The sequence below is a fragment of the Phalacrocorax carbo genome, chromosome 2 (assembly GCF_963921805.1).
Source record: "Phalacrocorax carbo chromosome 2, bPhaCar2.1, whole genome shotgun sequence".
NCBI lineage: Eukaryota > Metazoa > Chordata > Aves > Suliformes > Phalacrocoracidae > Phalacrocorax > Phalacrocorax carbo.
In genome coordinates this window covers 165,437,154-165,460,916 of record NC_087514.1, presented here as the reverse complement: position 1 = coordinate 165,460,916, position 23,763 = coordinate 165,437,154, and the positions used below count along the sequence as shown (strand labels likewise).

The 23,763-nt window shown below is 45.0% G+C and overlaps 1 protein-coding gene across 2 annotated transcripts in view; it reads right to left on the bottom strand.

Annotated features, from left to right (window-relative positions):
- Positions 1-1,026: 1,026 nt before the first annotated feature.
- The window catches only part of WNT9A (Wnt family member 9A), a 59,336-nt gene continuing 36,599 nt past the window's right edge, over positions 1,027-23,763 (bottom strand). For both annotated transcript variants that reach the window (XM_064445181.1, XM_064445182.1), the window contains exons 3-4: positions 20,196-20,458; positions 1,027-7,856 (exon numbers count right to left, since the gene is read on the bottom strand). In XM_064445181.1, the coding sequence (XP_064301251.1) occupies positions 7,383-7,856; positions 20,196-20,458 (737 nt within the window). In that variant the 3' untranslated portion in view covers positions 1,027-7,382. The remainder of the gene's footprint in view (positions 7,857-20,195; positions 20,459-23,763) is intronic.

Here is a 23,763-nt window from a genome sequence, read left to right as displayed (position 1 = left end):
CCACTGCAAAGAAAAAGACATTTGGTCAGGTAAGAGAGTATGTAGCCTGGGATAATGACTATTTTTTTAATCGTTGTCACTCAGCCAGACTAAATTTGGCCACATCCCCCGTTCTGAGCTCCTGCCAGATACTCGATCAGAGTAACTTTGCGATCACTTCATGACAGTGACATTCTGCTGAGGTACCGTGACTTCCCCAGCAAAGCATGATGACTAATGCAATCCCATGAAAAGCTGATGGAGTCCATCAACCTCCTGAGATTGTTTAACATTGTATTGCTCAAAACACTGGCACGGCAACTGGCCCGAACGACAGCACTGAATCAGATCATACACTGCAAGCTGTTTCACTGGGAGGGCAGGCGTTCTGGGGAGGGGAGCAGAAATCTGGGGGGCTTGGCCTTGCTGTAGACATTGTTGTGCAAAATTGGCATAGAGGCGTTTCTTCATCTCAAGGTCGTGCTAGGAGAGCAACTACATTTAAACTTCTGAAGCAGTATGTTGGCTGTGATCAAAGGGCCAGCTCAAGGACCTAGGAGGGACAGATCTCAGGGTTCACTTGGCAAGGGTTAATTGTTGCCAAGGCTGGGCTTGTTAAGGACCTGTTTCCTGAGCTGTTGACTCTGCTTTCTGAAGGTGTAATTACTGCAGAAAGAAAAGGAGAACACCACTTTCTCCTATGAAGGTTGTGAGCATCCTCTCCCCTGAAGGCCTGGGGGCTTTCAAAGGGGGGAAGGCTACAATGGGACCAAATAGATTAGGATTTCTACCACCCAACCAATTAATGGGAATCGTTTCACCTCTCCCAAAGCATACTGTGACCTCAGGTTGGAAATACACCATCCTACTCCTCTAGGCACCACACTTGCCACCCTACTAGGCTTAACAGCCTTTCGAGGCTTACATTAGCCACAGGTGCAGGCTGAGTGGAGGTCAGGAGTAGTGCCGAGGCAGACACATGGGCTCCTGCAACAACTGAACATAGACCTTTTTCAGCAGATGTGAAAAAGAGGAGCACGCTTCAAGTATAATTTAAAATACATTTATTGTTTCATTTGTTCTGGCTTTTTTTTGTTATACAAAGATGTTAAATAACTTAAATACATTCTCAACAGTCACTCAGAATCAGATTTATACCTACAAGCTGTACATATGAGGTAGAGAAAAATAACTTAGGCTCCCATAAGACATTGGAAAACAAAAAAACGAAAACAAAAGAAAAATATTAATCCTTCATGTTAGTATTCCCACCTCCCTTTAAGAGGAAATGCCATCCCAAGGGTGCAAAACAAATCCTAGACTTTACATTCAGGCCTCAAAGGGCGTTGTTAGAGACTGGGGTGGGTTGGAACAAGGGAAAATTCCTGTGCTAGTTTGATGATCACTGTTTCAGATGGGTCCATGCCCAAGGGGAGCTGGCAGGGTTATCTGCCCATACTTTGATTAGTCCTGAATTCATCCCCACATCTATTAACCTGGGTGTCCATAACTTTATCCCCTTCTATTGTCATCAGGGAGAAACTGGCACCTTCACATGGGCCAAAACAGCTTCTAGAGGTGCCTACACTGATTGCAGGCTCCTTATCTAAGGGGGGATGACTCCAGGCCCATTGCAAAAGCCCCACTACACCAAGCGTGTCAGCATCTCTCCCAACTTTCCTGAGGAACCCTGTGGTGAAAGAGGAGCGGGTGAGGGAGGAACCTCCCATCCCTTTGGGTCACCTGGCCCAATGCTGCTGGTAAGGGTTTTGCCCATTTCTGAAAACTTTCAGCAACTACTGAGAAAAATGTGTTATTCAGACACGTCCCCTGATAGCCTGCTGAATTTCATGTGTCTGAATATTTTAAGGTCTTAATTTACACCCTGCTCACTCCCTGCCCCTGAAGAAATGTAGTTACAGGAAGCCTACCGTGATGCCAGAATTAAGCTGTGCTTGCAATATCCATTTGCTTTTCCTCCCCACTCACAAATAATAGAGATCCCCTTTTTTGTTATGATTCAGAACTATTGTGTTTCCTGGAACGTGTAGATAGCTTGGTCAGATCCAATGCTCATCAGTGAAAAATAGATCTAAAAGCTATTCTATGGTAACATCCATGGCCCCAAGCTTAACTGCTCTAGCCATGACCAGATTTCGACAGGCCTGATCCTGTCCCATACTGAGCCTCCTTCAAGTTACACAGGCAGTAATGATCATAAAAGGCACTATTTCTCTTGCGGGAAAATGTTGCTTTCCAGAAGTCATCACCTAGTTAGCGCCCTGAAAGCCGACAGCCAGGACGAGCTGACCACGGAAGCCAGACTCAACCCAACAGATGTGCACAGAGCTGAATAAACCAGGAATGAAGAGCTTTGCTGCACCTGTTTTATTGAGTATAGAACAGACCTAATTTTACTGCAACATCAACTGAGGAATTTTTCACAGGCACTATAATCCACCAGAAAATTACTTTAAGCAGCATCTACTCCATGAAAGTACCCTTGAGAAATCTGTCCCTTCATCTGGGTTCTCATCCAACCCTACTACAGCCAAACCAACCTAACTTCTCCTCATGTGTTGGCTAAAATAGGGCAGCTGAAAAACAATTAACAAAGAAATTTAAGACCTGGGCTGAAAGAAGGCAGATGTGTACGAGCTGGCCGACAACAAAAAACCCTCAGAAATTATTTCGCCCCTGATCAAGTCTCCAAACCAGCAATCCCAAAAGCTCTTTTGAAAACAGATGGTCCATAACTCATCCCCTGCTTCCAAAGGTGAACGATGGGCTTCCTGAACCACAGTAGACCAAGTTCCCAGCTCCCCGGTTTTACATTGCCCCATTCAAATAAATAAAAATTGCCTGTGTTAGGATCAAGCTTGGAATTTGGTCCTCTTCATTTAACCTTCCCATGTACTTGGATTACTTTCTTTTTCCCCAACAAGCTTTTTAAGAGTCGTCCTTCCCAGGTCAACTGATATCAATGGCAAATATCTAGTTATTAGAAATAGGTTTCAGATTTTCTCCATCCAGAGCCATCTCAAGACCAGGATGCACAAATATAAAGGGTAAGCCTGAGGTTTTGGGGTAAGTTTTTGTATTTTAAGTACAAGCTACTGATTCTTCATACGTCATTTTTAGTGTCAGGAATCAAACAAATGAAAAAGAAAAAGCCCCTTGGATTAAACACTGCTTGTTTCACCAACTGGAGTCTTTTGAGAGCTGGAAGACAATGAGAATGTAATGTTTAGGACTTGTTTTGCATGTCTCCACATCCGGCATATATGAGTCAGTCACACAGAATAGAAGCTTGTTAAAAAACAGATGACGGGTGCAACAATTATTTGTGTGGGTTTTTATTTCTTTTAATAGAAAATTCTAATATAAAACAGCAAACATTTTCAGTTTGCCTTGTTTACAAAAATATTATATATATTTTTTATATTTCTGACATAACTAAATGCACTATTCAATAAAAATATTCTTCCATCAGCTAACTTCTCTTTTAAAAAAATTAATAAAAAAGTTATATAAATAATGGTTGCACCCCCCCACCCCAAAACTGATCTCGCAAGTCTTGCTGGATCAGCTTAGGAGAACCAACACTTTGACACTTTTGGGGGGGACAGGGGGTGAAAGGGGATCAGAAAGCAGAGACCTCCCCTACACCCATCCATCCTTCTCCAGTTACATCTGCTGCAAAAACCTGTTTCTCTGGGGGTAAGTAAAAGGGGGAAAGTTGCTTTGCACTTTTTTTTTTTTTAATATGAAATGACACCATGAAAGATTCAGGGACCCAAATCCACTTATAGTAGTTTTACAAAAATGAGCAATTTCATTGAATTGCACTGGAGATCCCATGGTGTGGTGGTAGAATTAGCCTCCCTGGAAATATCCAGTTTCATACAGCTGGAACGAAAAGGGTTTTGCAGGACATTACCAAATGTTTTATAGAGGACTTCAGGGTCTCTTCTCCAGGGTTTTCTGAAGTCATATATGGAGTAGCACAAGCAGAAGGTGCTGTTCCATGGGTTAATTCGATTCCAGCACACATCTATCCCCAGCTGAAAACCCAGGTCAAGCACTTGAGAGGGGTTTGAGAGGGTCTGACATCTTCTCTTGTTTCATCCTACTCAATCTCCACTGGATTTTTCCAAAACGAGGCTTTTCCCCCCATTCTTTCTTCAAAGATAAGGCAAACATTGGAAAACGCTGGAACTAAACAACACCCCACCCAAAACACACACAATGTGGTGGGGGAAGAAGAAAAATAACCCACATATGTTTTACCACCCTAGGTCAAAAGGCCAAGAAGACAAGTTCTCCTGATTTCAGAGTGTTAGTATATTTTATACACTGCCTATACATTTAACACATGTGCCTCGCTACTATTTAGTTATTTATAATTTTTTTTAACCACAGGAGAATAAACCTTGCTATTTACAATATATAACAGGCAAGTAATATATCCACATTAACATAAATACAATTTGTTTTTTGTGTTTTTTTTTCTTTTTTTAAATACTTACAGAAAGCATCCAGGCTTCAGTGCGTGAGTTATAATACACAGAAGAGCTCTTTCACTCAGTAGTTCATTCACTCTTTGCCTCTTTCTTCTAGTCAAGCTTTGACAGTCTGCCTTACTGCCCACCCATCTCTCTCTCCCCCCTCACTACCAAACACGCCAGGCTACCCTATCCCATCCGACCCAGGCGTTTGCTCTGCAATGGTATCGATGCCAACACTGCCCTCTCTTCTGCATCTAGGGACTCATTCTCCTCTCACACCAGTGCAATGTGGAGTTACTCCAGCGAGGTCAACGGAGACAGAGACACCAGTGAAAAGAAGGAAAATTAGGCCCATGGTTTAAATATAACAATAATAATATTAATAATAATAATGCACATAAATTGTGGCCCATTCTTTAAGAACAAATATTTTTTTTAAAAAGAATGGGACCAGAAATAGTAATTCAGACCAAAAATCCTCCTGTTTTGAGCAGGTTTGGATCCAGCCTTACTTTGGAGGGGAAGAGCTATTCTAGCACACACACAAAAATGTAACAGTGAGTTTGCACATAACGTGTGAGAGAGACAGAGGGAGAAAGAGAATTTAACATAATACCACATTGAAACCATAAGAGGGTCCTTCTGAAGGGCTTTACAATAAATAAATGTTCATTCAATATTTATATATATATTTATGTGTCAGCATGCGTGTATATATATACACACACATGCACACACTGAATAATAGGTTTCTAGTCAGTTTATTTTTTAAACCATTAGATAAACTGCTCGTGGGTCACTTTCAAAGCGGTGCACGTCCCAGAAGCCACAAGACCTTCCTGCAAACTCTCTGCGTTGAACGCACCACCGCGCGTTTGCCGTGGGGGAAGGGACAAACACCATGTGTGGATCCCTCCTGTTCCAGCACTACCCCAACCTCCAGAATCGTACAGCAAATAAAACATCAAAAAACAGAGACACCATGCTTCACGTTGCAGGACCATAGCGCTGTTAAGAGTAACATCCTGTCTCTCCCCATACCCTCACCTCAAGATTTAATGCCAATGAGCCAAGCTGGACTGCACGTATTTATTACCAAGAAAAAAAAGAAAAAATCTTTTCTCCTCCCAGTAGATGCACATGAAGAGCTTAAATATTAGTGGCTATTTCGGGGGGAGAAAATAAAAAAGCTTAAAGAAAAAATATTAAGAAAAAACACCTTGAAAATAATGGTCCATCTAGGAAAAATGCTCTCTTTTTGCTTGGCTAATATCTACTACTGCTTGAAAAACTCCAGCCAGCTTTCCTCTTTTGAGAGCTAGATCGTATATAAAATTAGTGAAAATTGCTACCACTGGACAAATCAAAAATTGCTACCAAAAGTAAAATAAAATGCCCTCCGCTTTCCAGTGTTTCTTTAGAAAGCTTCGTTGAGGCATTCACTGGCTGCTTCCAATCCACTTTTATATGACTGAAGGGTATTGCCACATCAAGACCTGGACTGTAAGTATCCTCTTCAAAGAAAAATCAAAATGCTGAAGGTTGTCATCTACTTCACAGCATCAGAGCAATCTACCACTGCAGTCAACTTCTGGCTTCTCTGGCCACTTGATAGTTTGTCTCTTCATTGATTGCTTGTTCCGAATCCAATAGCTGGTTACCATTTAGCAGTTGTATTTTTAAAATACAGTTCTCAATCTAGTGGTTAAAAAAAATCTTAAGGTCATAGGGTTTACATACAGCTTGTGTCATGTACCACTGCCATGGTTTAGAGTAAATGGAATGATGACCTAGTAAAAGAAAAGTCAACTCCTCCAGAGGTCTGATCCAGTCCAAAACGGCTGCTATACAATGCAAGACAACACTGCGTTCCAAGATGCACTGGAATTTCTCTTGTCCTACTCAAACACATGTCCAAATTCAGCTGGCATAAGGTTAGGAAGTTCCAGTTCAGATTTCTGAAGCAGTTACCACAGGGTAAATTCAATCAACAAGAGGTGGGAAGAGGAGAGAAAAAGAAATCATGCACAAATTGAAAATAAAAGTATCTAGTGGTTTGTTTAAAAAAAATTAAGACAGCAATAGTGCTAAAGAAACTGCACTTGAAGCAATTGTTTTAAAAAAAGAACGTGTGATTGGACTGAAGGGGACAGGCACGTCAGGTTTTCTACTGTCTTCCCAACCTCTTTCCCAGATATATTTCTGTCTGCAACATGGTGGACCTAACATTTTTTGAGCTGTATTTGGTGATCAAAGCATGTGGATATGGAGCAGTCGTTTAAAAGCTTACCCTCCCTGTGGGCCTCTCTGTCAGAGCCTTGTTTGCTCGATGTGCAGAAACTCCACTAGAGGAAACATCAGGGCTGTTCCTGCTCACCCTACACACCTCTCTCCAGTTTTAGAAGGGGAAATGAATGACTGCTTCCCGTACCATCACTTTCAAAGCAGAAAGATCTTTCGTATCTGCTTAGCTCTCTAAGCAGTTGGGTAAGCTTCAGGAATAAAGTAGTACAGGTTATTTATGCCAAAGAGAATATATTAGCCCAGGAGTTCATGGAGGATTGGTGAAACAATCAAGATGTTCCAAGGATGAATGATCCGTCAAACTGCGTGGATGACTAAGGTGAAGGTCAACTGGTGTCTAACCCCAGTGTGACAGGCACTTATTTCCACATGGTTGGACCTCATTAAAATTCAGTCTACAGGAAAACAAAACAAAACAAAACCAAAAACAAAACAGCAACACAGCTGGGTCACCTGTACCCTACAAAGTGCTTATGTCTCAACATAGCTTTCAGATCCCAGAAGGTCAATCAAACCCTGTTTGTCTCCATATGTAGTTCTCATAGATCGCCATCACCCGTCACCAAGGGTTGCCATCGAGCAGAAGACGCATCAGTCTTTGCAGGTGTAAACCTCTTCTCTCTGGGTGCATTGCTTGCATTCCACATAGCAGCACCAACGGACCTGGCACTGGCACGGACGGGTGACCACCCGGCTCTGCGTATTGTGCCCTCGCCCGCAGCAGATGCTGTCACAGTTCTTGTCTTTGTAACATTTCCTTCCCGAAGTCCCAGGCGAGTATCTACTCATCATACAGAAGCTCGGGGAATCGTCAATGTAGACAAGATCCGTAGTCCTTGGGATTTGATCACTGTGACCAGGGATGGACTTCTTGGGTGGAGAGATGTCTCCTTCCCCAGTGGCCTCGTTGGTAGTGCTGCCCACTTTGAGCGATGTCTCATACTTTTGCTTCAGCTGCTTCCCTATTTCATGGAACGGAGAGAGCTGCCTCCAGCACGTTCGGACAGTACAGGATCCAGATACACCATGGCATTTACAGGTTGTCTCTACTCCAGCTTTAATGACCTGCAGACACACAGGGCCCCAAAAGAAAATCAGTTATGGGGGAAGAAATCAAGACAGAGCAAAAAACCACCCTATTTTCTAGAAAAGAATCCTGGAACACAAAGTTGATGACAACACAAAAACTGTCTGTTGGAAGAGGACAGAAAACACATGACACAGGAAACACGTTTTAGAAGGGTCCCAGTTTCCAGGAATATGACGTTTATCTGCTGGAATATTGCTTTGTTGACTAGCTAATGACACTAGTAAGGCGTACAAAGGCTGTCTGGTGCTGGCACTCATCTAGATAGACAACAGTTCTGAAGCTGTGATGCAACTAAGATTAATACGTATTTTAAGGCCTATTTATCTACTTTAATAAGAACCCAGAGACAAGATGTAACAAAAGTTGAAGGAGTTGGTTTAGTGGAGAGAAGAGGGAGAGAGCTGCTGTGACACATGCTCCAGAACATGAGCGTGGACAGTAGGAACCTCCTCCACACCGCCATACACAGGATACCTCATTAAACTCACACTGCTCCCAATTAGCAGCACAGGCTCAGGGGAAACACGGTTAAGCTGTGCCATTTCCACCAGCAGTGACTAGGCATAGCATCCCACCCAGTTCGCTTTGTGACTGAGAAAAAAACTTTGTGTAGCTGAAATTATATATGAGTCCTCAAGAACAACAGCCTGAATCACCACCACCAAAAACATCAGCTCCAAAAGCATCTAGGTAGCTTCTGCCTCTCCGGCCTGCATTCAGGATCCTGCTCTGGAGTGTGGCAGCATGTCCAAGAGTACCTGCCAATTTTTTTCTGCTAGCAATGAAGCCTGCATGTGCTGTTAAAAACAAAGAGTGCCATTGCTTGCTGGCCAAATACATGTTTAATGAAGCATGTTTTCATACAGGGTAAAGCCCAAGGCTGCTTCAGTCTCCTCTGTCCCCTTCCTTTCTCTGAAAAATTAAGATGTGAAGAAATGGAAAACAGACCCCTGTGTAAAGGGTTCAGTAATTCCAGGTGCTTTAATGCAGCCCCCAGGATTTACTCTGCCTGTGGTACCAGCTGTAGGCAGCTTGGAAAGGGAATCTGGCTTCTCACACATTGTTTCAAAGGGAAAAACATGACATCTGGGTTGATGCTGCAGTGAGAAGTGTCCATCCCAGTGGGTTCAGCCCATCAGGCAGTGACCCCTGAGGACTATGACAGGCCTGGTGGCTGCAGGGAGGTCTAAGGGAACAGTCTTTGGTTATCAACCAGAGAAAGGATGTGGGGCAGTCACTCTGCAGGGAGATAAAAGGACTTAAAATTTTCGGTTCTGGCCATGGGAACAGGCTCCCTGTACTATAAGCTGCCCCATCTGCCCCATCATGAGCAAGCAGGAGCTGCCCCATATCAGGATGAGGAACCTCAACTGCTGCCTTGATGACAGCAGCACCTCAGGGTGAGTGGATCGTGAGATCTGACCAGGCAAGACAGTGAGCAAGGCCACAAGTGTTTACAAAAAGCCTGACCCAGAGATGGAAAAACCACTTAGCTAAGCACTGTGTAGGGATAAACGGCATCCCACGGGCATTCAGGGGCTGCTGCGCCCAAATGTTGGCTACACAAGCCACTGTCCAGGAAAGACCACGCCGCAAGGTTAGAGTCCCAGGCTTGCATAAGTCCTATAATGTTTTGATAGAACCTTCTTAAGGTGCTCTCAACTAGAATGGAAACGTATATTTATTCTCTCCACACAAAAAAAGCAGAGCACTTGCGACCTAGGTCTTCAAACTCAAGGTGAAAAAGAAAAGGAAGATGTTTAAACCTTAGGAAACTGAAGTGCATTATGTCCCCTCCACACCACGACTCTCACATTAAACTTTGTGCCTCCTTATGCCTCTTGCCTGCAATATCAATGGCAAAGCTCAGTTTTAAATCCTTTATTTTAATAGTTAAACACTTGTAGTGGGTTTTGTAATGAGAAATTAGGTTCATCTCACAGATCCCTAAACGATGGAAATAACTTGTTCAAGAAAACACATACATTTACTGCCTGATAAAGTTATTCACAAGGCAAAATAAAGTCAATCTCCATATAGGAAGGTGTTCAGATCTTGCCTGAGGATAGCTTGCATGGGAATAGCTCTTCAGACCTCCACAAAGCATAAATACAGAAGGAAGAGCAGAGCCAGTGGAGCCACAGTGGTCACATATGAGATGGAGGGAACAGAAAGAGAAGGTTATTTTCAACAGCAAAAGCAGCATGGGAAGGAGAGGCAGTATCAGGAGGGGAAGAGAAGAAAGCAATGAGACAGTCAATTCATCTTAGAGAGACACAAAGGTGCTAAGAGTCCCCCAGGTGCTGTAAAGGACCCCATACCCATAAACTGACTGATGCTAAACAAAGGATCCTGTCCTTTTCAAATCAGACAGCAATAAAGATGCTTCATGGCACAAAAGCATATTCATCTCCTTATAAATGGCATCTGAATGTTCTTCCCCACCCTCTCCAGAGGTAGGTTTACGCTTGGGAATCCTCCATGGGCAACATGAGAGCGGACAAGTTATTTGGACAGTCACAGATAACCTGCATTTTGTCCACAGATTATAAATATGTATTTATAGATCTAGTTCTCCCTTCCCCCCCCCCACCCCCCCAAAATAGGATACGTTTTGACATTAAATGGGTAAAGTATAACCACCCCTTAAAATAGCAAGTTAGAACAGAGTCTGTTTTATAGAGCTGCCTCCTGACAAGGTACTACTGAAATGCCCTTCCTTTGGGCATCTACAGCATCTGAAAAATTAAAATGAAATCTCCCCCTTCTGCCCATTATGGCATCTGCCAACATTATGGCCTCATGACAACAGAGGACTGGCTCCAGTCCATTTCCTGACCATCCGGTTCTTAATTATTTGGCTGCATGAGTCCTACTGAGCACCATGTGCAAATGTGCAATAGGTCATGGACTCAGAATTGGGGTCTGGCCCAATCCTGATATTACAGAGACATTTTTAGAAAGACACTCTGCATAATACGGCCTTCAGCAAAGCCCAGCCAATGGTCACACTTCATTCCTGCGACAGCCAAGACCTTTTCAAATGCAATCCAATAATACACAGTAGCATTCAAACAAGTGACGGGTTACAGAGGGAGATGTGTTACTGCTTTTAGTACTCAGCTGGGCCGGCTTGGTTAGGGGCTGTTACGCTTTGCATGCCAAAGCGTCTAGCCAACTCTGCAAGAAATCCCACAATGTTAGACAAGAGCGTACAGAACACATTTCAACACCAAGAAAAAAAAACTTGCCCATTCTGTCCCTCATGTAAAGTCACATTTCACTGGTTGTCCAGAAGTGAGAGCTGAGTTCATGTGAAACAAAGCTCCCATACCTGATTTCACGCCCAGACCATCAACAAACTGGGCAAAATTGCTGAGATACTTGCAGAAGTGCTACACACTGCAGTCATTCATCAGTTCAGGCTTTTCTCAACCCTTCCACCTCCCCCAACCCATTTGCATCTGCTCCACCTGGTAAAGGAGACAACCACTATTGTACAGGAGATGGGAAAGCAAGAAACCAACAGGAATTGGCTCGGCTGGTAGACATGTCCCTGTGCACAGGCTTGGCTGGATTTAGAGCTGGTTGAACAAGGCATGGTCATGAAATGCAGGAAGGCAATCTAGACACGGGGCTCAGTGGGAGAGCAGACATTGCAGGTGCAGGATATTCAAGGCATCCACACAGAGCTGGTAGATACGGCACAACACACCCAGACCTTGATGGATTGGCAGCTAGCAGATGGCAGCAAACCTTTAGTCAGGAATAGGCATGTAGGTTTAGGCACCTGAATCACTCCATCCAGCCAGGGTTGACCTCCCTGAGGCAGACATTTGAGTTTAAATATCTACATTTGAGAAACACCTCTAAACTCCCAGCCAACAGTGGAACCAAAGCAGGCAGGGGATCCTACAGTAAAGCAGACACCTGCACATGCTCAGCTGAACGGCTCTCCAGGCTTCACCAACTGTGCTGACCACTTCTCCACTCTCTAACAGGAGCCTAGAGACCCGATTCACACAGAGGGACCTCGATTTAGTTATCTTAAACTGTGAGTAGAATCCCACCCTCTAGGACAAATTCAGGTGCCTAAATATCAGCATCTAGTATCATTTAAGGCACTGTGAAACTTTGCACTTCATCACCAGTTGCCCCTCCAGAGGCATAACAGTCTCTCAAAAGGTACTAATGCATATATTTAGGTAGATGAAACCTACTCTCCTTGTCAGTGTTTAAACAGTGATGAACAAAGCCCCTAATGAATCCCAGTCTGTTTTTCTCCTGACCCACTTCTAGCTCCTTGATAATCAGTGACTAGGACAGCTTAAATGTCATGCACCAGTGGACCAAAGTATAAAAGCTTTCCATTGTCCACGTACTCATGAACGTACAAGTTCATGAAATCCAGCATGTGGATTTTCATATGGCCACTGTGCAAGTGTGGTGGATCCCAACCACCCCATAAACCTTCTCCTTGAACGGCCAGGAAGGGCTCAAGAATGTTATTAGGCAGCTATAGTAAAAATCCTAGAAAAATTTCTTCCCCAGCCAGCCTCCCCTGCTGCTGTCAGTCACAATGCAGCTACTCAAGGTGACGTGTGATGGAGAACTGCTGCCTACAGGCCCCTAACCACCCACGAGCCAAAATGAATCTTGGCAAAGCCCTTCTGTTTCCTGTCTCGTTCCCCAGGTTCCACAAAGACCTTCCTCCTCTTGTTGCAGGCTCCTGTCAGAGACACCTACACCCACCTCATTCCTCCAGGAAGCAGAGGAAGACTTATCCAAGTCAGCAGGTTGTTTGGAGCAGTGTTGGAGAAACCTTTCCTGGCTAGGCCCTGGGACAAATGGGTAAATGTCTAGATCATGCTTTCAAACCTGCAGGGACTTCCAGGATAGAATAACTTAGCTTTTATTACAGAAAAAAGTCTAGGTTACACATAGTAGAATAAGACTTTAACATGAGCTTTTAACTTCAAGAGTCATAGGTAGCTCCTGTTTTCTTTTCAAGGCACATCACAGTTCAGAGCCTGATCTGACTCCATCCTATACAGACCTGAACTTCTCTTGAACAGGCACAGCCTCACTGCTTGTTTAATAATCACATTTCATCTACAGCATGGTAAGTCACCACATGAATGCTTTTATCTTGTTACAGATGTGAAGCAAAATATATTAGCTTAAATCCAAAGCACAAGACTTCTCATGCTCCCCATGGGCTAAACCCATAAACTTATAAACATCATAGTAACCCAGTAACAAAAGTGTGCATTTGAATCCTTTTCATGTTCTATGCTGTAGAGAGCTTCTACCATGAAAGCAAAGTTGAGCAATCTGTGGATCATCAATAGCATCACATGTTGAAATTATGTCCTCCCACTCTCCCCTGAACAGCCACCTGGTCAAGTAGTCTCACAAACAGGAGAGCTATTTGGGAGGAAGATAAAGCTCTTTGAGCAAATTAGTTTGACTTAGGAACACAAACTCCCATTGATCTCGTCGTGAGAATATCAAATACTGACAAAATCACAATGAGGAAAACAATTATGATAGAGCAAGACTGAAGCGTCTTTATTGGTGCTTGCTGCTAAGATGAAATTAGATATCACTGCAGGACCGCCTGCCTAAATGGCTTTACAAGAGCCATAGGGAAAAGGGATCACAGCAGAGCATTGCTATGCAACATGTAATCCTTCCTCACAACAATGGTTTGCTACGAAGCTCAGACTAAGTGCCCCCGTAATGATCAGTCTCAGACATGCTGCAACACACAATTTCTCAGTGTTTTAGCTGAAACGCTGAGGACAGATTCCCATTCATTCCCAGCTGGGTCACGGGGCTCTGGCGGTGGTTTTCAGACAACTCTTGTCTGGGCAGCAGCAGTCCGAAGCGGACGCACAGCCGTGGGAATTCCTCAGTTATAGCTCTGCTATCGTCATGGCTGGTCTGCAGCTCCAAGGCTTCAAACCATTCGCTATGGTTTGGGGGAGAGGAGGGAGCAGATGAACCTCCTTAGAGCCAGCTCATCCAGGAAAAAGCTTGCCCTCATCTTACTTCAGAAAGGGCTTTGGGATGCTTCTTTACAAATCAGATCTCTTCCATCCTCTATAGACATAACCTCCTTCGATTTAAATACGCTTAGTTATTCTCTCAGCTCAAGTATTAATTGTTTGTTTGGACAGCAGCCACAGTCCCCATTTCTTCAGTGCCCAAATGACTAGAAGACCAGGCTTGTCCCTTAATGCTGGCCATTACCATTGGTTGAATTATAAAAATTTAAGATTGTTAAGTTTTCTTTTCTTTTCCCTTCCCTTGTTTCTTCTATCTTGTTAAAAAGACTCTTTTGAGCCTGTTCTCAAACTGTTTTTCAGAAGTTTTCCCTTTCCACTACCCTTCCTTCTTTAAAAATACGACCACTCATATTTTAGTGAAATAGGCATTAAAATACAAACACTTAAACACAGAAAAACATAAGCCTACTTTAAATTAAGAACTTAAGTATTTTTCCCCTTCAGTGTTCCTAATGTGCTTCACACACTAAGAAAGCTTCACATAAACAACTAACTGCAGTTACTTATGGGACACAGCAAGCAATTTTTTCCAGAGTGTTGATTTCCAGGCCTTAGAAAGAATTTGGCTGAGCCAGTCTCAGCCTGAAAGAAGAAGGGGAAAATCCAGAGAGCATGCTTATGCATTCCTACCTGTCATAACCTGGAGCAATTAATACTAGCGGTGGCCCTGCAAACTGATCCGTACATACAAAGTCAAGAGCTAGTCTCAGAGAGGCTGCTATTTGCTAGCTTTGATTTGTACCTCAGTAAGAGTGCGATGCTAGATTTGTCACTGCAAACACTCCCCTAAAGAAACTCCCTAAAGGATGCATTATGTCTCTTTTTTCCTGCACAAACTATATTAGTAAGCTCATATGGATTTGTCTCAAAAAGAGCAATTATTACACTTTTTGAAGGTACAGAAAACCAGAGGGATTAGCATTTAAACTCACCTGTTGGACATACTGTGGAGTTTGACTGGAATCATGTTTGCTAGTAGGAATTGTATGAGGCAGGATGGGCAGTGCCTGTAAACACTCTCTGCAACTGGAGACCAGGGTGCAAGTCTCTGCTTTGCTACGCCTGTGTGTGACCTTTAGTAAGTCACTTAATCTTTCTAGGTCTCAATTTCCCCCTCTGTAAAATGGAGATACAGAAATGAAGAGGGTGGTATGCTCTGATAACATGTTATGTGATAGCTCGTGAAGTTCCTCAGACAGATGATAGCTGGGCAAACATCTACCTGATATGGAGAGTCCGTCTCCAGCACAGGAGGCATGCTCAGCCCTTGAGACAGATCCCTGCCAGCACCACCGCTTAAGGGGAAAAGCCATTCCTTGCATGGACTTCCAAAACAAGCAAGTCAACACCAAGGAAAAGTCCACGCACCTCCCACTGTCCTCTCCAGGGTATCCCATATGGTTTCACAGATGCAGGCATAAAGAGTCTCAGAATGGGCCTGAACTTTAAACCTACAGCAACAAGGACGACAAAGATCCTTCAGAAACGTGCATACATATATAGTCTGCACAGACCAAAACATATGGGTTGACACTGCAGAAAAAAATTAAGGAAGCCTCATTGAAGGCAACCAGTTTCAAAGAGGGATATTGCCTAAAGAGAGATATTTCAGGGGTGAGAGGGAGAAATTTTCTTGTTCTCCATTTCTGCCCTCCCATAGTTTTGCACTAAACACTCTTGGCTTTCAAGGAGACTGTGGTTATACCCCTGACATCAGGGTCCTGAAGGTAAAAGCTTGCTTGCATCCCTCCTTCTGGAAGGATAAAGGGAAAAGGGAATGAGAACATGAAAATTTTTTTTTCTTGGGTAACAGCAGCCCCCTTTAATAGTGCCCCTTGGATCTGTAAGACATGCTTGACCAGACATACCTCTGGAAGAGGTCAGCACTCCCGGGATTAAGAAACTTAGCAACGCTCCAGAGAGGGAGTTGGAAAGTCATGTTTAATGATACTTTGCTGAGAAACTGGGCAAATTTAATTAAAACATCACTTACTCAAGCCCAGTGGAACTAATTGAGTGCTCTAATATTCCAACTTTTCATTAATAGGTTACAAAAGAGGGCTGCACTTGTGTGTACAAGGGGGGGAAAAGGGGGAGGATATAGAGAAGAAGAGAGCTTTAGCAAGGCTGCCTGTGCTTCATTTAATATAGCCAAGAAACTTCATTGCTGGCAACAGAGCTTTAATACAGTTGACTTCTCTCACCACCACCGCCCCCCATCCCCTTGACACATACACACATCTCCCCCCCAACACACACCCTCTCCACCCAAGACCCCTCTGAAAGAATAGCTGAATGAGCAAGAGTAGATTTGGCAAAGGAAGGGAAATTGCTTTTTTAATAAGTGGTCTATTCAGAGCTCCTACTTTTCAATAAAGAGGAGGCTGGAGAAGTCCTGGTCTAATTACCTCATCCTCACACTAGACAAGCTCGCCCTTTCATTAGCGATTGAGGTCATATCATGTAACTTTGTGAGCCATCACGGGCACAACATGTTCAGTGATTATTTCATTGGTGGTGGCAAAATTACAGTCAGCCCATCAAGGTTGTGAAAAACAGAATAATAATTAAATGAGAACGTCTACCAAGAGACACTAAAACTAGGCGGGATGGGATCATTTCACCCTCACAGAAATATACAGATTTACTAGCGTGACACCATGGAGAAACTGCTGTGTTGACCAGAAGGGTATAGGGTTGGTTGCCAAATCAGTCAAGTTAAGCACAGGTCCCTTTTTTGCTGAGTCTCAAGGGACTAGTTATCCATTTTGCCATGGTCGGGAGTAATTAGATGGGAAGGATTGTATGTTGTTAAGAATCAGTGAAAGACCACCAAGCTTGTGTTATACCTTTAACAGATATTCCTCCACTCCTCGGGAAACACACACATGCACATCCATACATAAACTGTAGGTACACCAACATAGGCTGGCACTGCAGCAAGCTCCCATAGCAAAACAAAGTACTGGAAAAAAGTCTCCTGTCCTTTCTCAGCCCAGTCCAAAGCAGTCTGTAGTAAGAAGCAAAAAGGTTTCAGAGTTCATGCATGTAAGGCTTCAGTAACAGACAAAATCTGCAGTTTGGTTAGAGTAAAAACCCAGCAGGTGCTGAGCTGGAATTCAGGAGAACTGGCTTCAGTCTCCAGCTCCATCATCAGCTTGCTGCATAACCTTGGGAAAGGCATTCAGTTTACATCTCAGCTCCTTAAAATGGCCATAATTGTCTTTTTGGAACTCACAGGGATATTTAATGCATTAGAGGCCATAGAGCATCTTAGTTATGAGTGTTCCAGTTCAAAAACTGTCAGTCCCAAAATGGCACAAATCAAGGCTATCTGCACTCCCATACTGCTTTCGATTCCCATCAGATCCAATACGTATGAGTTATTGCCCAAATAACCAAACTAGGTTAGTTCAAAGTGGTTTCAGATTGTCATAGCCACTAGGTTAGCATCTCTTGCTAGTCAAGGGTTGGAAAATCCATAAGGCAGCAGTCAGTTGATAGGCAGCTTCTTTGGGGAAAGACAAGTAGAAGCAGCATACTGAGTTTCATGTTTAACCCACTACCTTTATCAAGGAAAATATCAATAAATTCAGCAAAGGAGCCTAGTACTGTCTGCTGAGCAATTCTCATCCTCCAACACTGCACTGGCAGTGAGACCAGAAGAGAAGTAGTAGATTGAACATGATATTAATCTACATCCAGGTGTTTGCAATGTCAAAGACAATCCATCAACCACACCAAGTTGTTCAATGCTCAGGCTTCAAATCAGTTTCACATTATTGAAACCTTAAGCAAGCTTTGTAAGTTTTGACCTTGCAATTACAAAGCCAGCCTGAGTCCTCCTCTGACTCGAACATCAGTCATCATCATCTTAATGGCCCCATATCATGCCAATGGTTTAGGTCCGTGTATCCTGACTACACGGACATGTTCTCCTGATCATGAGCCACCATCCTCCTAAAACCTTCCTTCTCAACATGCAGTTTGCTTGTTCTCTGCCTGGCTTCATGGTGATGTTGTGAATCTGGTGGGCTGCTTGGCTTGCCTTTCAACCAGACTAAGGTACAATCATTCTAGAAGCATAAACAGAGAAGTTGTTTCAATTGCTGCTGCAAATAGGCAAGGAAAGCTGTCAGACAGCAATACCGACTCGACAGACATGGCATGGGTGGACAAAAATAGGAACACCGGATCACTGACCTGCAGCAAAGGTCTTTGACTTGGATTGCCATGAGGGCTCTCAGTGTCTGGACAACCGTCACAACTGTTACTCAGCTGTTTAGCTGCAGATATTACACTAGCACTTAGAAATCACTGCCAATGACCAGAGCCTGACCGTGCCAAGTAAAGTGGAGGCAGAGGATGCAAGAGTGTCCCTGACATCTCCCCTTCCCCTGGGAACTAACTCACAGTGAGATCAGGACAAGGAAGGGGAGATTCACTCCCTCCAACTCATTATTGAGGTTGTTTAGCTCAAAGTCATGTAGACAGTATCGAGCAGAGATGACAAATAAGGACCTAAATCCAAGAGTCTCAGCCATATGGGCATCCTGACTGCAGCTACTGGGGTGGAGAGCATTGTGATTTAGGTCAAGTCCCTTGGGTAAATGTTTTTAGCCCCACTACTGCCAGAGGGGAGATATTCCTGGAGTTACAGGAACATGTCAATGGCACCTATAGCCACAGCCTTTGAGGCTTTCATGAGACTGTATTATATGACTCTGGAAAGGGAGAACAGGGACATCTCACAGCAGTCTCCAGTGTGAAATCACAGCCTCCATGGACCACTCTCTGCGTTTTTAGTCCCATCTGCTGCACAGCCAGCTCCAAAGAGTTGAACAGGCCCTTGGGAACAACCAACCACAAGGATTAAAACAAATTTCATCGCCCTGCAAAGCCTGTTTCACATGCCAAAGAGCTGCAACAGGAGTTCAGAGGCACTGAGACTTTTAATCCAGAGGCAGAAAAGCTGTCAGCCAAAGCCAGACACCAGCTAAATCCAGGATATTTCTAATCCTGATCTCAGTGCTGTCTAGGAGCATCTGGTGGTGGGGAGAGGGGGAGTCTTTTTGCTGGCCAGCACTCACTGGTGACATTCTCTGATGCCCCAACTCCGTTGCGAGGAATGACATTTTATGCATACGCACAGGAACAACTGAGCTGGGGTGGCGATTCCTAGAATGCACAACTGGCTGGGCTGCATTTGCCTGGGAAACTGGAGACCCAGGTCCCCCCATCCCAGCCCCAACCCTCCATCCAATCACACTGACAATAACAAGGCTCGGAGGCTATTTATAACCTTACAGTATGTCCCCCTTCGAGGTTGGCGCAATGAAACACTGATCCTAGGCACCTGTGCTGGCCAGTCTGAGGGATTTTCGTGTTCAAGCAATGCCAGGCTAGGTACAGCCAAGCAGATTATGGGAGAAGGTGGGAAGCCCCTTGCTTTCCCCTCTCTTGCTGGGATGACCCAGCAATTGCAGACACTTTGTCCTTTACATCAGTCCGGCAGGGAGGCCCCCAGGCAGGAGGGTAAAGCCTCATGGGAGGAACCTGGAATAAAGAGCAGAAGCCTTCTAGCTGAGAGGGTAAGGATGGGAGAGAAAAAAAAAAGAAGAAAGGAGCAACTACACACCCAAGCACTGCCAGCTGCCATCCCGGCAGCTCTAGACAGAGTGGAAGGTTGCCAGAAGATAAGTCTGAAGGGACTTTCAGGACTGAGGTCAGTCAGAGGGGAATATGTCCACCCTGTTTCCCCATCAGGTGTTTGTCCAGCCAGTTTTAAAGAAGCCTGGCTATGTAGATGCTACACTGTCCATGCTCTACTGAACTGCTGTAAAAAAAACATCCCTCAACCTGTCTTGCAGCAGCATAAATACCTTCCTCCTTGTCCTACCTCACATAAGCCTGGAGAACCTGCCTTCCCATCCCTTTGCAGTGTAAGACCCTCTCCTCCCTGTGGGAAGTCAGCAAGTCCCCCCCCAGCTCATATTTTTGAGGCCTGGACAGTCCTGATTTCTTTCCCTCTGGTTTCCCTCCAGTGGTTTTGCACAACTCTTGAAGCACCATGACAAAAACAGGGCTCAGTCCCATAATTGAGGCTTCACCCCTCCAGCAGAAGGATCACTCCGCATGTTCTGCATCCAACACTCCTGTTTCCACACCCAAGCGCAGTACCTTATTGTCCCCACAATCCGCACAACGGCTTGAACCCCCCACCCCAAGCAGTCTGCAACGCACCTTCATGCCCACGAGGTTATTGTGGAAGTCCACCCTGGCTCGCAGGTCCTTGTTGGGCTTCCTCCCCAGGAACTCCTTGACAAACTTGTTGCTGTATTTCAGGTTGTCGCCACAGCCACCCCACTGCCAAGCCTCTCGGTTCTCCAGGTCAGGGGCCTCGTCGCAGGTGCAACGCTCCATCCGCCCTGCACTGCACGCCTTGGCCATGGCGTGTGTCAGCCCCGCGGAGGAGATGGCGTACAAGAAGGCTGTCTCTTTAAAACCTGCAGGAGAGAGGAGGCGATGGGTTTAACTGCAGCTGGAACAAGGGTTAAAACGAGAACAAAATTAGGAAATCCAGGGAAAACCCATTGTGAGAAGAGTTGGAGTGATGTCAAAGCATGCTGAGCTCTGTATGTATCACTGATGGTGGAAAGGACACAGTGGAGGGCAAGGAATGATGGCTAGAGGTGGCATGAGCCAGGCTTCAAGAATGCAAATGAAATCTGGCCAGTCCTGTGGCTGTCACTCTGCAGAGAGTCTCTGCCTGAAAACAGAAAGAGGTGAGTAAGACTTGGACAGGCCGTGGAAGTCCCATCACCATAGTACAGCAATACTGCTACCAAGGGACACCAAATAGCAGGAACCAGCTGAGACTTCCACTCTGATGGTTGGGATAGAAACCATAGGTGCTCCTTGTTCTTCCCCTCTACCCCTGAAAAATAAAATCACTGGGGTCCTACTCCAGACCAACAAAATTGTTAACAGAAGGCACCTGAGGGCTGGGAAGCACACAGTAGCCAGCCTGTCACCCAACACAGCACCTCAGAAGGCAATTTACACCTCAATTCTTTCATGCACAACCCTTTACACCTCCATGTTCACCTGCAGGGATGCCACAGCATCCACTCCCCCCAGTAGGCAAACTGAGGCCCAGAGAGACACGTTATTTCAATCTAAATGATAAAAGCCAGAAATAAAAAGCAAACATGCCAGTATTTATAGCTCCTCATTCTCCGGCCATGGAAGCCGTAAACGACTGCATATTTGAGATGCAATTCCAGAACAGCTTTGGATCCGACTCAAGAAATCCCCCACTCAGAAATAACACAAGTGGATGGTGACAGTAGTGGATATATCTGTAAGCTGGTGTGTCAACCAAGGACATGCAGAGACACTGCCAGGTCATTTTTGGAACTGTTCCTTGGGAGGTTCATGTTAGCAAGCTCGTGGGGCACTACCCTGGCCCATCCCCAGAGCCTGCCCTCCCAGAGCACTCCCAGGTGCGCAATGCTGCACTTAATGATGAAAATCCAGTCCAGGAGAGTAAGGTTTGAGTCTCCCCCCCTTGGGAGGATCAAACTAGGTTATGGTAGGAATTCTCCAACCGTTCTACTGCTCATGTGGAAAAGAGGAGCAGGAACCTTTCCCTCACTGAAAGGAAGGCTAAAATAAAAAAAGGCTTAACTCCACACTCGCTGAGGACATTGTAAAGAGTGGTCAGGGTTGAGAAGCCAAATTTGGGTTTTTCCCCCTCTGTTTTCTCCCTGAAAAAGTTAGGCCACGTCCTCTGGCACCCTAGGAATAACTTCAGCATTGTAAAATCTCTCATTGGGAATGGTGGGAGAATTCTTTACTTAATTCACACAACAGAAACTCATGGGTATGCAGACCACTGAACTCCTCTGGGTAGAAAATGCCTTCTAAGCAGCTTCCATCTTTCATAGGCTAGTTCAGCTTTTTCTAGGTTACACCCTCAGTCAGACTGCCCACACGCCTGTCAGAGGGATGCCACTGCTAGAGACAGATGCTCCCAAGCCTCCATGCTCCCTGATTGTGGAACTGGCCTCTTGCCACTGCTACTACTTGCACTATGGAAGGAAGAGGTACCAACACACTAACCTAAAGTCCCCAATGTAATAGGGCATAGAAATTCTCATCTGGGATGCTGCAATTAACAGCAAACGGCCTGGATGTGGTCCGGTTTAGCAGACAGCCCAGATCTACAACCTGCTTGAAGGCCTCCTGGTTTGAAGCACTAAATTCAGAGTGGTTGTGAAATCTCAGCAGAAGTCAGTACCATGCAACCACAGCGCATACCAGGTTTGACAGAAAGCCAAGAGGAATGGCTCATTTGCCAGGTTCTCCCCCCTCCATCAATCTCCCCATCATCTTCGGCTCTACTTCTCCTATTCTCCATCACTAAAAGCCTCACAAATTCCCAGTGCCCATCAGCACAGGTATCATCTTGCCCGCAGGCAGCTCAGGCAGCTTCCAAGCAAGTCCATGTGACATTTGGCTCTGCCCAGATTTAAAGCCATCTCCACCACGCACTATTTGATTGCACCAAGATATTTTGTAACAAGATAATGAGCTTTAAATCAATGCAGGCATTCTAACCCGCAGTGCATCGACAGCCTGCCATCCGCGGCTATCCAGTTTCAGCCATTTCCAAAATTGTTCACGAGTATCCAAAGAGGATAACAAGTCCCTTAAACAATCCCCCGTTATTTTAAGAAACGGGCTGCATCAGCCCAAGTTGCAAACCAGCAGCCAGGCTGTTCTGGTGAGCAAGTGTAAAAACGGAGGGAGAAACTATTCTTAAGAAAAATGTGTGCGGTTTTTTGCCCTTTTTTCCCCCCCTTCCTCTCCTCAAAAATCTGCAGTGGTCCTGAAGGAGAGGAAGCAAGCCCACACTGACATATCTGAATAGCTGTGTCTTAGTGGGTGATACATGTGCCCCTTTGCCCTGGGGTATCACTTGCTGCAATGCTGAACCAGGAACCAGCGGCTCCCGGAAAGGAGGAGAAAGATTTACAGGGCAGTGTGTTATGCTGCAGGAACAACATCTGAAGGATTTACAGCATCGGTGGAGAGCAGAGATGTTGCAGGGGCATAAAACATGGAAGAATGAGACAGCAGGCAGAGTCTTGCATCCCTCAGAGCTACCATTTATTACGCGGGGTCCTGACAAGGTGGTGGGGGGGTGGTTCTCGATGGCGTGTTAAGGCAGCTCAACTTCAGGCTGCTTTGAAATGCCCCTTGCCGAGGGCTGCCCACGGGGTCAGGGATATCTGAAGGAACAAGCTGTGGCCTCCAGGTGTCAGCATGAGAAAGTGCTTGGCTTTCCCAAGGCACCACTAACCCAGGGACTCCTCTGGCATGCAGGGATATTTTTAAATGTCTTGCAGCTCTGGCTGGACCTCTTGGGTTTCATAAGGACTTTCCTTGTTTCCACTGCAGTCAGTGACAGTGTGTTAGTTAAGCCCCAGCGCTTCTGAATTACTCCTTCCCCACTAATTAGCAAGGGAGGGCGCTTTGCGAACCTCTTATCTTTGAGCATGTCAAGCCCTGGGTTTCTAGATCCAGCTCCAATGCTGAGTGAGGGACTTTCTGGAAGTCACTAAGGCACTCGACACCCATGCCAGCTGCCTGTAAAATGGCCCTGCTGCACTGTTAGCTTCAGTCCAGAAATAAGAACTGGATTTTTACTAGGAAAATGGACTATATGACCTAGCACAAAGGAGGGAGATAATACCACCACCTGCTCCTTGGATACTCCCACTCAGATTCTAGTCATCTCCCGTGA